At 40.8% G+C, this 18436-nt stretch overlaps 1 protein-coding gene across 1 annotated transcript in view; it reads left to right on the forward strand.

The window, feature by feature from the left end:
- Positions 1–223: 223 nt before the first annotated feature.
- Positions 224–18436, forward strand: part of SAXO1 (stabilizer of axonemal microtubules 1) — a gene marked incomplete at its 5' end in the record, with an annotated part of 39428 nt that continues 21215 nt past the window's right edge. The window contains 2 exons of the mRNA XM_045841049.1: positions 224–444; positions 11108–11310. Coding sequence (XP_045697005.1) covers positions 224–444; positions 11108–11310 — 424 coding nt within the window. The remainder of the gene's footprint in view (positions 445–11107; positions 11311–18436) is intronic.

Genomic DNA, 18436 nt, shown 5'->3' on the forward strand with positions numbered 1-18436 from the left:
GGGAAGTATTTAGACAACCAGTATGCATGTGTAACAGCTGAACACCAGCCATGTTTGTGTGTAATTTTATGATCCAAGGAATTTTGACAACCAACTGCTGTTACAGATCATTTAAAAAATTCTGGCAATATTACTTAGTTCAATAGAGAAAAGGAAGAGTTAAATTTCTGTTTTCAATGACTGCTGTCATGCCTTTATAGTCTGGGATACCAAGTGGATATAACTCCTCAAGAAGGTAACTGACCTAACTTCATGTTTTTATAGGCGGCATCATTGTCCACATCTCCCTACCAAGATTTTTGATAAAACCGAGAAACCATGTCTTCTCTCCGAATACACAGAGAACTACCCTCTCTATCACTCGTACCTGCCCAGAGAGTCCTTCAAGCCCAAGCTGGCGTACCAGAAAGGGTCCATACCAATGGAAGGCCTGACCACATCGAGGTGAGGGCAGAGGTGTGAATATATGTATTAACATAGAACACGAATGGAGTAATGTATGATACTAATGTACAACATTAATGTAATAATGTTTGACAATGCATTAATGTACACTACCAACATATGCTATTAATGACTTAATGTTAATTTCCTATATTTCTGAAAGAAAATCCTGCATGTATTGGGTTGGCCAGAAGGTCTGTATGTTTTTTCTATAAAATAAAAAAACACATTTTTCATTTTCACCAATAACTGTATTGATTTGGATATACTGAGTATGTCAGCTATCTCCCACATGGTATAATGTTGATTGCTCTCAATTAATGTCTCAATTTGATCACTATCAACTTCAATTGGTTTATCTGACCATGGAGCATCATCCAGTGAGAAATCTCCAGCATGAAACTTCACAAACCACTTTTGACATATTCAATCATTCACAGCACCTTCTCCATTCATGATACAAATCTTTTTTTTTAGTTTCAGTTGTGTTTTTACCTTTCTTGAAATAATAAAACATAATATGCTGAAAATGTTGCATATCTTCTCCAATCTTCAATATTAAAATAGCTGCACAAGTATTCACTGATTTTGGTAATTTTTTAAAAATGCATATTGATACAACAGCTGTCATAATACAATCTAACAAAATTGTTTTGGATGAAGTTAAAGACAACTAAGTGTTCCTAGAGCCATCTTACAGAAAAAACCAAACAAACTTTTTGGCGAACCCAATATTAGCCTGTTCAATTTTTTCCCAATCTCTTCTAAAGAAGAAGGATTCTTGTGTGGGGGGAGGGGTTAGGGTGGGGTGGAGAAAAAGTGGAGGGAAAGACTAAATTGATTTATATGAAAAGAATTGGAGTTTAAGCAAAGTAATAAAGGGATAGAAACTGGGGGGCTGCTATTGAAAAAGGAGTTTTGGGCTTTGGCAGTTAAACTCCAGGTCAGCTTGGGTGGTGATAGCGATGTTGGTAGTGGTGAAAGAGAACTTAATGATAGAGCAAGAGTGGGCTTTTTGAAGTTATGCTATCAATTTTGAATTGTGGTCCCCTTGAATGTTCTTCAAGAGTATGAAAAAATAATATTTCTTTTAAAATTACTCATGTTTTATAAACTCTGATTCTTTAGATCCAGTCTGTGCAGAGATTGAACCACTGGGCTCAGTGTATTTGGGTCTCAGAGGTTATCTGTAATGAGGGAGTGGGACAAAGTGATCAATCTCAGGGTTGTTCTGTGAGTTGCAAGGATCTAACAGAACCTGCCATTGACAAACTCAGTTACCTCCAGATGGTAACTTGCAACTGGTGAGTCAGTGGAGTACAATCATCTCTGAGTGCAGCTGTGCAGCCTTTCAGATTGTACAGCTTAGTCCCAAGATGAGACCTGAAAGATGGATGCATTCTTTGCCTGTGCCATTCCTCATTGTCTCAGGATTGCTGTGGGGTGGAGGTGAAATGGTACCAGCACAGTGCCCGCAAATTATAGGTGATCAAAACCTGGTAAATTTCCTCCCTGTGCCTGATAACTTTGTGTTTTTGTAGGGAAGGTCCCAGATGTCCCAGGCTAAGCAGAATAGCTCTGATTCATTCTTCACCCAATTACCCCCAGGGCAGGCCTGGAACCGTCCTCTGTTGAGATTATGGGTCGGAGGCATAGAGTTTCTACAAAAAGCTGCTATCTTTTAGATTCAAAGGAAGAAGTCCATGTCTCAGTTGTGGGGCAGAAAAGACTGACCAGGGGAGGTACAGGGGCAGAAATGAAGTCAAAGGATTCCTGAGCTTGGTGGGGACCACTGGGTGGGAGGGAGTGGAGTGCCGTCTCTGATGCTTGACTTGAATCAGGTCACTTTTAGGCCAAGCAGTTCTCTTAAATGATTTGGATTAAGCACAAAGTTTCCAGGTCCTTTTTGAAAAAAAATTGTCATGTATGCAACCCATTTTTAAACCTCTGACTTATTAAACAATATGAATCTTGAATTTTGGGCTTTATTTTACCAAGAAAAAAAAGCGTTCTTAGTTTCTAAGAGTCTGAAGACCACAAGAAGAGATGTGGACCCTTCCAGAGCATTGCTTTCTCTCTGTTTTTAAAGAAACTTTGGTCAATACTAATGAAAAGTCCTTAGCATATGCATGAGATATTTGATTATTGGTAGTAAAAGATAATATCTATGCTGAAGACTGGCTTGCAAACACCATGGTCAGCCTCTAGATACTGACTGGTCTTCTCATCTATTTCTCTCCAATTCGCAGGAAATGAAGAGCACCTTGTGAATGTAAAGTATAGCACAGCTCCAGAGGTGGTCATATTAGGGATCTACTTCATGTCCTGGAGATAGAGAGAAGGGTGTTTGAGGGTGGGTATTGAGGAATACTTTCTGTTTGGTGCCCACAGGTTTAGGAGAATGAGGGTAAACCCTCTCTGTGGGACAGGAGCCCCCAGGTGGAGCCTTCACAGACCCTTCTGCCTCCCGAAGGTGTTGTGCAAAACAAAAACTTCCCCTCTCACCTGTCCTAAATTATCCTTGCCTCAGGTCACTTATAACAATAAACATATCACCCAGAAATTCCCTCTGTCCTTGCCAGAGCCAGAGTAATAATAATCATTCCTGTCAAGACATGGCCAAAATGGAGGAATGCAGAAGCTGAAAGAATTTCCAAAACAAAAATTGTTACTGATCATAGGGGCCTTAAAAAGAAAAGGGGTAGGATCAAGGTTACCCATGGGAAAGAAAAAAAAGCAGAAATACTTCTCTCCTGTTCTATATTTTCTTCCCGAGAAATAGAACTGAAGAAGCAATAAACAGAGGGCATTTCCACTCTCCTCTGTATTTCCCATCCAAGTACTACCTGGGCCCAACCCTGCTTAGCTTCCGAGATCTGACGAGATCGGGCGTATTCAGGGTGGTATGGCTGTAGACTCCTCTGTATCTCAATTCAATCATTTCTCAGCCCTGGTGCCCTGTTCCATACTGGGCACCAGTGTTCATAGGTCAGGAACAAAACTATGTCCCTATCAAGATGCTTTTCTTTTTGAGTTCCAGTGAGTTTTTATTGAGATAAATTAGCAGAAATGAAGATTCTATAGAATCATCTTTTCCGAATCTTATAAACTCAGAGATTCTGATTCACATATGTGTACGTACAACAGAATTATGTCCTATCAAGAAATGTAGAGACGCTGTTCTCTGAGTACTCCACCAGAGGCTTCTTGGGGAAAGAATGGGTCAGCCCTGTGTGTGAACACTCTGTGTCTGCATGGGTTGTCACTCCCCTACCTTTAGGACCCTTATTACAAGAATGTCCCATGTACTTCCCTAACTGAAGGCTGACCTGGCTTGGTTTCTGAGATTGGACATTGGGCTGCCACCTGCTGCATGATAAAGTCATGTGGCCCAGGGCTTGGCTGGATTATGTGATTAAGCCCAGACACAAAAAACACCTGGTTTCTGGAAAGGTTATCATGCCAGCATGAGGCATGATTACAGCTGCACACAACTCTTACTGACTGTAAATCTTGGGGATTTACAGCAGGTGCCATAAGGAGAATGCTTGTGATTTTCAGCCCTCCTTAGTATGAAGCTCTTTTGCAGCTCTTGGTAATTCTTTCACATAGGGTCTGCTTTTGGTTCAGATAGACCTGAGATCAGTTTATGAATAAGAGGTTTGTACTTCAAGCCTCATTTCCCCTTAGGAATGTCATTCTGCAAAACACTTGGGCCCCATTTTGTGACATTATTTATGTAAGCTAAACCAGATGCTTTAAGATGGGCAAAGTGGATAGCCTCATGGAAAAAGAGGTGAGTCTTCAAGATGGTGCTAGACCCTTATTCTAAAGGACGTGAGACCATGGCTAGGGTAAATTGGAGATGTGCATGTGGGTGGGAAGGCTGAATCAGGTTCAGACTTGATGGGTTTGGCTGAAGGGCAAAGGGGTGGCAAGTTGGCAGCACAGATTTATTCATTTATTGAGAATACTTTTGGGTAAACTGAGGAGAGTAAGGGAGGCAAGAGTTGAAAGAGAAAGGGCATTTAGTAATCTTTTCAAAAGCCAGGAAACAGGCAAGAAAATAGGTAGTGGACTTGAATCTTTCCCTACCCATTGAATTTTACACATTTTCTTTTCAAATACTTGGCTTTCTAGTCAGAGCTATACCCCAGGGGACACACTTACTCTCCTCTGTGTACTGGACCTGAGAATTAATGAAGACATGCAGAAATAGGTCTCAGCACTAGACTTGCCTGAGCAATTTCATTGCCTTTGATGCTGTGTGTCTTTGATTAAAGTTGGGGGCAATTTGCCCATTATTTCTTCAAGTATTTATTTTTTTTCTGTCTCTGTTCATTTCTTTCCCCCAACCTTTTTTCTCTTTGTTCTTCAGAATGGATAGTTTCTATTCATCTATTTTCAAGTGCACTGAATCTTTCCTCCACCTCCATTTTAATATTAAGCCTATCCAGTGAATGTTTTATTTCAGATATTGTATATTTTAGTTTTAGAACATACATTTGGTTCTTTTTATTTCATTACTGTTTGTCTCTGTAGTTGCCTTTTGATTCATTATGACCTTATTTTTCTCTTTGTAATCGAGTGTAGTCAAACGGCTGCTTTAATTCTAACATCTGAGCCTGATTGGGATTGGTCTTCATGATTATCTTTTTCTTTCTTTAGAGTGGGTTACATTTGTATGTATGCCAAGAAATTTTGAATTGATCCTGTATATTGTTAATGTTCTATAATGAAGACTAAATTTTTCTACATTTCTCTGAAGAGTTTTTTTTTTTAAGATTGTTTATTTATTTATTTTTAGAGAGGGGAAGGGAGGGAGAAAAAGAAACATCGATATGAGAGAGAAACATCTATCAGCTACCTCTCATACACACCCCAACCGGGGACTGAACCCACAACCCAGGCATGTGCTCTGACTGGGAATCCAACCGGCAACTTTTCTGTTTGTGGGATAATGCCCAACCAACTGAGCCACACTAGTCAGGGGCTGAAGAGTTCTTTTCTTTTTCTTTTTTTTTCCCCTCCCATCCTTCCTTCCTTTCTAAAGAGCAGATAGGAGGTAACTTGATTGGACTGAAAATGCAAACTCTGTGTTTTGGGTAGCAGCTCAAATCTCAGTTCAGTTTTTTACCTTTAGCATTGCTTCAAGGCTGACATGCATGTGAGATCAGCCAGAGACTGGGGTCCAATAGATAAACTTTCAGATTTCCTGTTTCTGATTCTTTCCTTTCCAGGATTCCTTCTTCACTTTGTGGTACCTGTGGTTACCTCAAAATTTGGTTCTTCAGTTCTTCAGTCAAGAAAGGTGTAAGGTGTAATCACATTTTGTCTGCCTTGCCTAGCACAGTCTGGAGACCTTGAAATGAAGTGGAAACTTACACAGAGGCCATTCCTTTCTTTCACTCATTGGTTCTGCTCCAGAATCTGCCTATCTTGGTTACTCTTTAGTTCTTACAGATAGTTGTTTTTATATTTTATCCAGAGTTTATAGGAAGCAATGACAGTTGTTAGCCTCAGGTCTAGTGGGGGTTGAGGACATGAGAGGTACTATGTAACCTGGATCCTAGGGGCAGGTACTTTGGATTCCTGTCTTTCATAGTGAAAATGAGAAGGGTTCAGTCTGTTCTTATTAGGATCAGAGACATGGATCAAGCCCTTTGAATACATTTCTTACCCCAAGGCACCCCACTAGCCCTAATCCTAATATCAGTAATTACTGAAACAATCAGTCTATTTATTCAGCCAGTAGCTTTGGCTGTACGACTAACCACTAATATTACCACTGGTCTCAGCCTGGGGTCTTTCTCAGTGTGCTGGGATGGGCTCCCCAACCTGCCTGCAATGACATAATGGTTTCCTTAGCAGGTGTCTCAAACTAATTTTCACTGGGGCCACATCAGCCTTAAGGTTGCCTTCAAAGGGCCAAATGCAATTTTAGGACTGTATAAATGTAACTACTCCTTAACAGTTAAGTGAGAGCTCAGTGCTGATGCCAGGTAGAAATCAGGTGCCTGGCCAGATAAAACAAGGTGGAGGGCCGGATTCAGCCCACAGGCCTTGTGTTTGCCACCTATGCCTTAGAGGGTGCCTTTTAACCTTGGGGAATTTGAGAACTATGTGTGGTAGTAATCAAATCAAATCAATTGACAAAGAGCAAAACCCCATAGAGGTGATTGAGAAGATAAATCATGAGGAGTATCTCAAGGGAGAGATATTTTAAAAATATCAAGGGAAAGAGTATTTAAAAAATGAACGAGAGGATGGATAGAATTAGGGTGCAGGAAGATAAAGGCCTGTGGAGCAGGGAGTGGATTCAGAAACAAGGTGGTGCTTTGCAGACCTCATCTAGAGCAAGGAAGGGATAGAATCAGAGTTGATGGGTGGAACAGGAGTGGGAGGTAAGGAAGGCCAGTCTGTACCTGTAGACACCCATTTCTAGAAGAGAAAAGGGGAAGAGAGAGGGCTGGACACTAGTAAGGTTTGTGTTATATTTTAGTTTTTCCTTGAAAGTTCAGAAAGGATGGAGCATGCTTATTTATTTATTTTTATTGTTGTTCAAGTACAGTTGTCTCCATTTTCCCCCCACCATTCCCCCTACCCTTCCCCCCACATCCCATCCTCAATTCTACCCCCCTTTGGCATTGTCCATGTATCCTTTATACAGGTTTCTTGAAAACCCTTCCCCTTCCCCACCTCCCATTATCCCCTCCCACCTCCCCTCTGGTTACTGTCAGTTTGTTCTTAATTTCAATTTCTCTGGTTATATTTTGCTTGCTTGTTTGTTTTGTTGATTAGCATGTTTAAATATGGACAGAAAGAAGCCAGCAAGAGGAAACAGTTAAATCACAGACCAGGTGATGGTCCATTCCACGAGGTTTCCAAGAAAGGAGGAAAGGATTTAGGGTAGGGGTGGAGAGACTGGCTTTGGGTGAGAGGAGGGACACTTCTTCAAATGGATTCCATTTAATGTGATAGATTGCTTGGACACACTAACAAATTCTGAAGTTTTCATAGATCAACATTAATAACAGGTTGGGTTTTTTTTAAAGAAGTATTTTATGGCCCTTTTATTGCTACGAAAATCTTCTTTTCCCTACTTCCAGGCTCCTGGAAGCTAGTTGGCTGTGTTATTTCTTCTTTCCTTTTGTCAAATTTTTGTCAAATACCTTTCTTTAGCTTTGCCTAATGATTGGGAGTCAAGTTGTTACAACTTTCCCAGCAGGGCCCCTTTAACCTTTACTTAACTTAGAGTTTAGCTCCTGGCCTTCCATACTATATAACTTTTATAGCTCTGCATCTAAAAGAAACTTAACATCTTTGACCAATTTTTTCCCCTTGGTTCATAGCCACAATGGGCACAGGGACTAGGAAATGTAACATAGAAAGAGAGGGGACTGCCCTTAAAAAAAAAGCTACTAAATTGGAGCAATTTCTGAGAAGGATAAAACAGACTTTTATGTGAACCTAAAGGCTGTAAGATTATGTGAGATTGGGGACGTGCAGTTGTGTTGTGGTTAATGACAGGTTTCAGTGAATGTTCCCAATGTAAAAATGTAATGAGGAAACATAAATTCTTATTAAATTCACTCTTAAGCTGCAGTCAATATTTTTTGGGTAGGGTATACATGAATTAAGTTTAAAACTTTCCTCTCTTCAGAAATAGTTCATTTTCCCTCTCAGGATTGTTTTTCTTAGTTATAGCTGATTAGTATATTCAATCACAGATGCACTTTCACAAGGAACTTACATTTTGTATAGGAGAAGGAGATTCAATGAACAATTTCTTTCCCTAAACATAGTGAGCAAGGATATTGCCACATCAGCTTTTGTCTTTGAGTAATCAACTTCAGGATAGTCTATGAACTGGTGAGTTTGGCTGTGGGCATTTTTCTGTTTGTTTCCTGTAGAAACAGCAGGAGGCAGGGGTGTAAAGCACCCTGAAAAATCTCAGAGTTTGGAACACTTGAAGAGTTTGGAAATACTGAAATTCTCACAGTATCTCTGAGGAGAAGTCGGATCCTGCACTAGGAGTAACAGCAAGGAGGATGTCATGACCTGTGTGTAGGGTCCCAGCACATGGCAGGCCCGGAACTGGAGAGCACTCCTGACTGTTTTGGGGTTGGGGGGTTAAGAAGGGCACAGCTTGGGTGTTGGGCCTGGTTTCTTACCACTCGCCCTTGGTATCTGCTGATCTTCATCTTTGGAAGAGGGCTGAACCCTTGGATAGCTATGAATGAACTTGAGTCTATGTGGAGAGGTGTAGTCTCAGCTGCCTCTAAACCCCTCTCCACCCCTTTTGGGAATGAGAAGAACTCACCTGCCCTTGGGAGCGCTCCCCTGAGAATACAGACTTCCTGATAAAAGCCACTTTGCAGTTAACCAGTTTTCAGACAAGGTTTTCTAGATATTTCCAATTCTCTCCGCTACCTAGGACCTTCACTTTTAGTATGCTGCTGCAGTTGATTTAGTGCTAAGCAGATGCTGGCATGAGATATACTAAGAAGGGTGCAAGTGTGGAGCCCACCCTTGGGTTCTTGTGTAGCCTGCTCCTTCCATAGCCCCAGTCGATACACAGTCAGCTCCTCTTGCTGTTTGCCAACATGGGGCCCTTGGGAAGGGAATCCAGGCTGAAGACCTGTAACTGCTGCCAAATATGTTTTTAAATCTACCCAGAGGGTGTTACTGGGAGTTCAACTGGAGCATCTCCTATTTCCTCCTTAGAGCCCTAGAGAAACTAATTCTCCTGCTTCCTAACTCCCTCCCCTGATCCCACGAAGCATTTTCAGGCACTGGTTTGGGTTTATTGACAACCAAGTATATAATTCATGCAAGACAGATTACAGTGGAGCGTGTTACCTTTGCTAGTCAAGCGTGGCTCAGTAATGCTGCTCCAGATTTTGGCCGGGAAGTAGGTTTTATTGGTGTTTGGGCTTGATGTTTTCCTGTCCGGAAGCCTCCCCCTCCCTTAGCGAGGCTGTTTTGGCAAGCACCGTCAGGGAAAATCTACCTTCCCCTTGTCCAGTTTAATAAATGGGTTCCAGGCAAAACCAAACTGTTGTGTAAAGGAGAAGCCCTGGGGGAAGTGTTTGCTTAAGAGAGTTTGCATCAAGAATTGGGAATTTCCCTGGTGGGGACTGTCAGCTCAAATTGAGCCCTGGTGTCACCAAGGTGGTTCCCCGTGGTGGTGCAGTTGTTTTCTTGGCCTCTCTGACTGTGAGATGCTTAGGGAAGAGAGTGCTTCCTGTTTAGTGAAGGCCATCGTGCTTTTTCTGTCCCATTTTTTCATACTCTCTGAAATAATGGGGACACTAGTGCCAGAGAGCAGAGAAATAAATGTCTCATGTCTCTACTTACTGTACTGTTCTGCCCTGCTGGGTTTTCTGTGAGGTCGGGTAAAGGAAGGAGATAAATATTAGCAGGAGGAGCTATAGGAGCACAGAGAAGGAAGGGGTAGTACCTGAAAAATAGTAGTTAGCCTTACAGTGAAGGGGTTGATGGGGAAGAAAGTCAGGAAGAGCAGGCACAGAAGAGAGGCTTTCTCAGTGGTCCAGGGTGGTTGGACAGGGATGTGGTAGGGGCGCAGGGGAAGTGGGAGATGCAGTTGAGGAGTAAGGCAGGGGCAGGTCCAGCAAAGCTTATAAACCATGCTACAAAATTGGGCCTTATCTGGAAGAGTTTTAAGCTGGGGAGCAACATGATCTGATTTTCATTTTAGAGGGCTTATTCTGGCCACACTAGGGAGATTGCAGTAGAAGTGCCAGGAATGAAGTAGGAAGCCCAGGTAGTAGGCTGTCACATGATCCAGGTGTGAAGGAGTCAGGGTCTGAACCATGCAGGGGAACTCCACTGGTGAGTGATGGTCTGGAACTGTGAGAGGGTGGATCCAGGATGGTGTCTGGGTGCCTGACTTAGGTGAGAAGGGAATAGTGGTGTCTTTCTCGAAAGTGAGAAACAGAGGAGGAAAAGTAGTTAGGGGGATAGAGTAGAAGACAACAATTTTTTAAATTGTTGTTCAATTACAGTTGTCTTCATTTTTCCCCCATTTCTGTCCCCTACCCTACCCACCCCCACCTTCCACCTTCAATCTCACCCACCACTGCCGTTGTCTTTGTCCATGGGTCCTTTATACATATTCCTTGATTTGACTCTTCCCCTTCTTTCCCGTTATCACCCTCCCTCCTCCCCTCTGTTTGTTCTTATTTTCATGCCTCTGGTTCTATTTTGCTCACTTGCTTGTTTTGTTGATTAGGTTCCACTTATAGGTAAGATCATATGGTATTTGTCTTTCACCACCTGACTTATTTCACTTAGCATAATACTCTTCATTCATGCTGTTGCGAAGGCTGGGAGTTCTTTCATTCTGCTGTGTAGTATTCCATTGTGTAAATGCACCACAGTTTTTTGATCCACTTACTTACTGATGGGCACTTAGGCTGTTTCCAGCACTTAGCTATTGTGAATAACACTGCTATGGACATTGGGGTGCATAGGTTCTTTTGAATTGGTGTTTCATGATTCTTAGGATATAATCCCAGCAATGGAATTGCCAGGTCAAAAGATAACTTCTTAGCAAACATTTGTAAAATTGGGTTGAATGGAAACCATGAACCTCATTCTGAGCCAGTGGCCCCAATGGCAGTGCTTATTTTTGTTACAGGAGAGATTTTGGGCCTCACAAAGTGTTACCAGTGAAGATCCACCAGCCTGACCACTTTGTCCCAAGTAAAGAGAATATGGATCTGCTCACGACGTATAAACAAGACTACAACACCTATCCTCTCTGTCGAGTGGACCCCATCAAACCTCGGGACAGTAAATATCCATGCGGTGACAAGATGGAGTGTTTGCCTACTTATAAAGGTAGGGGAATGCTTGAGGGGCAGCTTGGGGGAGGATAGGCTGAGCTGGCGTGCAGGCCAGGACATGTGTTTCCCATGTACACCTCCTTAGAACAGGGGCCGGGCAACCTGCTTCTTGTGGGTCAAATTGGGCCTGCAGCCATTTTGTACAGCTGGAGAACTAAGAATGGATGATTAAAAAAAAATCAAAGGACTATTTCAGGACATGTGAAAATTATGCAAAATTTGGTGTTCAGTGTTCATTAGTATTGGGTTGGCCAAAAAGTCTGTATGGTTTTTTCTGTAAAATAACAGACACATTTTTCATTTTCACTGATAACTTTATTGATTTGGATATTTTGAGTATTTTGGCTATCTCTCACATAGTATAACAATGATTGATTGTTCTCAATGTCTCAATTCATTCAACTTCAAATGGTCTACCCGACTATGGAGCATCATCCAGAGAGAAATTTTCAGCACAAAACTTTGCAAACCACTTTTGACAGGTTTGATCAATCACAGCACCTTCTCTATACACATCACAAATCCTTTTTTGCATTTCAGTTGCCTTTTTACCTTTCTCGAAATATTAAAGCACAATATGCTGAAAATGTGTATTTTTTCCATCTTCAATATTAAAATGGCTGTACAAAAATTTCCTAATTTTGATAAGTTTTTTTTTTTAAAGAAGCACACTGATATGACAGCTGTCACAATACAGTCTAACACAATTGTTTCAAATGGAGTTAAGGACAACAAAGTACTACTAGAGCCATTGTGTGGAAAAAACTGGACAAACTTTTGGGCCGACCCAATACATGTTGTTGGAACAGAGCCACACTTGTTCATTTACATTGTCTGTGGCTATCTTTGTTTTGTATGGCTTATAAGTCTTAAGACATTTAATATCTTCCCTTTTATAGAAAATATCTGCCAGTGCATACTTTAGCTTGCTCTTGAAATCCTACATTGGGGAAGCATTTCTACTGAATAGCTGATTTACTAATCAATTTAAAAAATTGTGGAAACAGAGATAGAAAAATGTACAAATCATAATTATATATAATTACACATAATTATACATAATTATACTCCCCTCTCCTCTGGGAACCAATTATACAGACCAATGAATTTTTTAAAACTAACAAGTATTTATTTTTGTTTTCTTTGTTATAATTTATTTTTAATTTTGTTTAATTTTATTTTTCAATTACAGTTAACATTCAGTGTTATTTTGTATTAGTTTCAGGTATGCCATATTGGTTAAACAATCATATACTTTACAAAGTGTTCCTGCTGGTGTTTCTAGTTCCCATCTGGCACCATACATAATTATTACAATATTACTGACAATATTTCCTATGCTGTTCTTTACATCCCCATGACTGTTTTGTAGCTACCAATTTGTACTTCTTAGTTCCTTCACCTTTTTCACCCATTCTTCCAACTCCCCTCCCCTCTGGCAATCTTAAGTCTGTTCTCTGTGTCTATGAGTCTGTTTCAGTTTTGTTTGTTTATTTATTTTGTTTTTTAGATTGCACATATAAGTGAAATCATATGGTATTTATATTTTCTCTGAATTATTTCACTTAGTACAATACTCTCTTGGTCCATCCATTCTGTCATAAATAGTAAGATTATTTCTTTTTTATGGCCAAGTAATATTCTTTTGTATATATGTTCCACAACATTTTTATCTACTTGTCCATTGATGTACACTTGGGTTGCTTTCATAGCTTGGCTATTGTAAATAATGCTGCAATGAACATAGGGGTGCTTATGTTCTTTTGAATTAGTGTTTTGGGTTTCTTTGGATATAAACCCTAATATGGAACCCCTGGGTCTTAAGGCAGTTCCATTTTTAATTGTTTGAGAACCCTCCACACTGTTTTCTAGTGGCTGCACATTCTGTATTCCCACCAACAGTACAAAATGATTCCCTTTCCTCCATATCCTTGACAACACTGGTTTGTTGATTTATTGATGATAGCCATTCTGATAGGCATGAAATGATATCTCATTGTGGTTTAAATTTGCATTTCTCTAACAATTAGTGATGTTGAGCACCTTTTCATATGTCTGTCTCTTGGCCAACTGCATGTCCTCTTTGGAGAAGTGTCTATTCAGGTCCTCTGCCCACTTTTTAATTGGATTGTTTTTTTGTTGTTGTTGTTGAGTTTTGTGAGTTCTTGATAGAGTTTGAACATTAACTCTTATTGAATGTATCACTGAAAAATATCTTCTCCCATTCTGTAGGTTGTTCTTTCTGTTTTTTTTTTTATGGGTTTCTTTGCCGCATACAGACAAATTAATTTTTGACTGAACACATCAATGTAAGCAGCACCCAGATCAAGAAATAACACTGATACTCCCTTCCAGTCATCCTCTCTGCCCAGGATATAACCATTATGCTGACTTGTAACACCATAAATAGTTTTGACAGTTTTGAATTTATATAAATGGGATTGATTCATTCTTTATTAAAAATCAACTACATACATCCCAGGCATGGCATTAGGAACTATGAAGGAAGTGTTGTGACCTCCTGTGACTTTTTTGTCTACTAGGAGATGCAGGATATGGAGTCATATGTGTGGTGCAAGCAATGCAGCAGTCACTCAATGGAGCAAAGCCACAGGCTGAGACCCTGGGAATGGAGGACAGGTTTATCAGTAACTTTCCTGCTTATGGTACACCTAGTTTCCCTAGGAATACATTCTGAACCATTCATATAACATGTCTGTGGATCTCTAAATGGCTGTGATAATAGTTGCTTTTATGTCATCAAGCTAAACACTTAGGCAGAGGGAGCTGGGGAGGCTCGGGGGATATAGAACCTTCCTGAAGCCCTCCCCTGAATATAGAGTTCTAAATCTGTATTCAGGAAAACTTCACATGTGGCTGAGCTTCTCTGCTTCTCCTAGGAACTGGGACTCAGTGCCTTTTCAGCATTCTGGTCTCTATTCTTCTACCTTCTTATCATTGCTATTATCCTCTTCCATTCTTCCATAGCTACCTTCTGCCAAGCTATATTCTAGATATTGTCATACCTCCAAATGGTTACACCTTTGTGCACCCCAACATCCAGTTCTTCCTCTTGCTTTCTTGTCTACTCCTGTCCTGACAGCCCTTGGCCTCAGTAGGACCCCCAGTCCACTGCTTCGACCTTTCTTCTTAACACCATCTCCTCCTGTGTCTGTTCTCCAAGTGGCCTATTCCATGTTATATTATTGTGGCCTGTCTTTTTATACCCTCTCTTCTCTCCTTTTGTTAATTCTTTCCAGAAAAGCCCTAATCTAGCCTTCACTGTGTCTACAGCTAGGCATACACCTGAGCCTATCTCCTGTCTTATCAGCTGTTGTTCATTTTCTACAGAAAGGAACCAGGAGGACGTCTTTTAAAAATGGCAATCTGATCTGACCTCTTCTATACTTAAAATGCCTTGAATAACTATTATGGTTCTTAGGATAAAGTCCTAAACCGTTACCAATTTCTTGGATGCCTTGCAGATTCTGGTGCCTCCTGCCAGTGCCCCTCTGCTCTGCCACAGGACCTTCTTTCAGTTCCTTTCCTCCATTTCTTTTCTGTCTCAGAGCATGTTGCACATGCTATCTCCTCTGTATAAAGCCCTCTTCTCTTGCCCAGTCTAGCATTTGTCCTTCAGTGAGCAGCAGAATGTCATACCCTTCACGGCCTTTCCAGACCTCCCCCCACCACCATGCCAGACTAGACACATCCTGTTATATGCTCTGGAGTGTCATGTAATTCATTGCATAATTTATTCTTTCTTTCTTTCTTTTGCTTAACATTTATCTCCTTGGCTGGATTATAAGCTTCAAGAGGTCAAGGATATATCTTTCCCTACCAATTACACCCAACAAGGCAGGAACTGTAGTAGATGCTTTACAAAGGAGTCAGTAGTACCAGGTACATGGTTGTGGCACTGTTGCCTCCAAAAGCTCATTCTCCCTTTTCATCCAGTGTTTATGGGAAGGCAAAACATGGGGCACCACAGACACTGAGCAGGCAGGAGGGAGACACAAAGCTGGCATGAACAGGTATTTCCAGCTACAAACCCTCCTTTCCTCCCCTCCTTTCCTAGGGCCCTCTTGCAATTATAGATAGGCATGGTTAGAGTTTCTTTAGAGCAACTGCATGCCCAGCTTTGTTCTCCTCCCCAACTTTCCCTAGGTGCAAGGAGGGTGTCTGGGAGTGAGAAAGGCTCCTTGCTTATCTTAGGGGCTAGTAAGGATGCCGTGGTCCATTGTTGTTATTTGAAGACAGTCCTCCCTCTTTCTTCCAGCAAAATACTCAAAATAAACACACAGAAGGAAAAAAATGTATATACTTTAATCTATTCCACCTCCAGCCCATCCATATTCCTCACCTTTTCCAAACAGTTACATCTGAAAGTCAGATCATAGTATTCCACTGCTGAAATGGAATTGTGGCTGGCTTTTCTCTGCTGATAAAGTTAAAGTTGAGAAAACTCTATTTTCTTCTCCATTTTTCTTAAAATTCTGGCATCTGTTCACCTGCTTACATGGAATTAATGAACAAATACTAGTCAAGTATTGACAGAACCAGGCATGCTTAGGTAAAGGGAGAGAGTTTGTTCTGGCTACAAATACATTTGGGTTGGATTTCATAGTTCTCCTCTGAAATTCAGATTTAAAAACAAGTCAGTATGTAGCCAAGGAAACATATATGTAGCTAGATTTGATCCATAGGTACCATTTTTCAACCTATGTGTCTTAATAGTTTTTTTTGAAATAATATATATTTGCCATATTCTATTAATTTAAATGGTTTCTTTGTTCCATTCCTCTCCTATGATATAGAATGGCTTCCAAAACTGGGCCATGAATGGCCAAATAAGTAGTCCCAGCCTTTTGCACCGAGGATGATATTACAAAGGCTCTTTACTGAGGAAATGCATGAATGAGTGGTTCTGGACCATTGTTTACAAGGACTCCAGGTGACACAGTTTTGCATTGGACAAACACAAGTCCTCATCAGCCTGTTACTCTGAGGGTCCCCTGGCCAAGAGCCAGAGTGAAGCTTGGGGAAGACCCGTTATGTTTACTTTGTCCTTACATAAGTCCTGTGCAACCTCTTGTACCTATTAAAGGACCACACCTTGCCTTATCTCTTGGAGTATCACCTTTCAATTACTTGCCCCTTGTGGAAATTTGCTGCTTTAGTAAGATTTTTTCATAGCAACCTTATGACCATACGTTGATTCTCCTTCCAAAAGGGTCAGTGAATACAACCAAAGACCAAGTTCATGAAATATGTGTATTTCAGTGGGTGCCATCTATATTATATCTATGTGCTCCACTTACTATGGTTCTACAGGAAAAATATGCAAACTTTTCCCTTTCCACTCCTGTAGCCAGCACCTTTACTAGGGTCCAGAAAACCACCAGTAAAATATGCTGCTGCAGCATTTGGTTGTAATTTTGACATTTTCAAAACACTGTGCAATTGGAAAGATTGAGAGTGTAATTACTTGATGCTCAGCTTTAGGTTTAGCTAAGTTTTTTAAAAAGACACATTATTGAATGGAATCCCTTTTAAAGAGGTTCTTGCCAATTACCCACATGACGCCCTGGCCCTGCAGGGCTTTACTGATGGTTTTCATGCTTATGAATAGTTTGTCATGTGGAATTCTGAGGTTTTCAGGGTCTTGTGGAGGTTTTTTTTTTAATATATGCTGGGTGGAGGAAGCAAGAAGTTTAGATAATAATGTGGTTTTAACTGTATTGTTGGTTACCAGAAATCACATGAGGCAACTTTCAGCTTAGGAATCTGTTTTCTTATCACTTCATCCATCACAGAAGAGGGTCAGGAAAGTCCTATCCTTTCCACCCCCACAAACCTTGAGGCAGTGTGTAGGCTTCTACAGGTAGATAATCCCATTTCAGGGAGGCCTGAAGTCTGACGGGGAAACATGTGGTTTATATTTAGCAAGATGGTTCCCTCTGAGGCCCCCTAATGCTTTCAAGATGCTGATAGAGCCATTAATGGCTCTTGGAGAAAGATTAGATTTTCAATTAAAATGAAGCCAATTTAAAATAAATAGTTGGTAGTATTATTAGTCTAAAATAAACTTAAGAGTGTGCCTGGCAGGGGAGGGGGGCAAGGAACAGGGATGTCAGGACTTCCAGAGTAGTGAAGTGAGAGCTTGGCAAATTCTCTGCCCCAAATGCAACAATACAACTGGATAAAACAGTGAAAGTCAACCATTTTAGGGCTCAGGAAATCAAAGGCATACAGAAAATTGAGAAGCACTATTCAAGAAATACTACCAAATCAGGGTTATGAACAGTGGGAGTTTGTGGTATCTTATCCTGGGGCTTCCATCATGCCCCTCCCTTGCCTATTCCATCTGGCCAGGTGAGGCTGTGGAAACCAGCAGCTCTGCTGCCTGTGGGTGCTGACTTGATCTGGGTTAAAGTGAATATTCAGGGGCTTCAATAAAATCAATGGCAATCTCAATGGTAAAATATCAGGAAAGACAACTTCTGCAGCTAGTCTGAGGTTGCAGACCAGCCAGAAATTTAAGCTTATGCATATTCCTGCTGGTCTGGAAGACAGCACATGTGGACCAGGTGCAGTGTACAGTCTGAGGAGAGATCAAACACAGGACCTAGTTATCTACTCATCTTCCCTGGTTGAATATGGTACTTAGTGCAGGTGCAAAGGCAACATGAGAAAGCCCAGGAAAAAATAAAAGCCAGGACAGATTTGTAAAGTGCCTGATCTATGACTGTGTTCCCCAATCCATGCACAGATCCATTGGCAAAAGGTGAAAGCCTTATAGGTTTAAGGTGCTTAAGCATAACTTCTGATCAATTAAACTGTGCTGATACAGGGTAACTCTCAGGAATTTAGGATTAATAATAAAAATTAAAAGAAAGAAACCATACTGAGCAAAAATATCAGTCATCACACACTGTATGAGAGATAAAACTCTATAGAATTAGTGCAGGAAAGTCACTAAATTCACAGCAAAAACAACTACCAGTGGGGGACCAGAATCCAGAGTTGCTGAAGCTAATTATCTAAAATGTGAGTTTTTAACAAAAAGTTATAAGGCATGAAAAAAATAGGGAAGCATAATCTGTGAATAGGCAAAAAGG

The sequence above is a fragment of the Phyllostomus hastatus genome, unplaced genomic scaffold (assembly GCF_019186645.2).
Source record: "Phyllostomus hastatus isolate PE091 unplaced genomic scaffold, TTU_PhHast_1.1 phas_contig_34, whole genome shotgun sequence".
Taxonomy (NCBI): domain Eukaryota; kingdom Metazoa; phylum Chordata; class Mammalia; order Chiroptera; family Phyllostomidae; genus Phyllostomus; species Phyllostomus hastatus.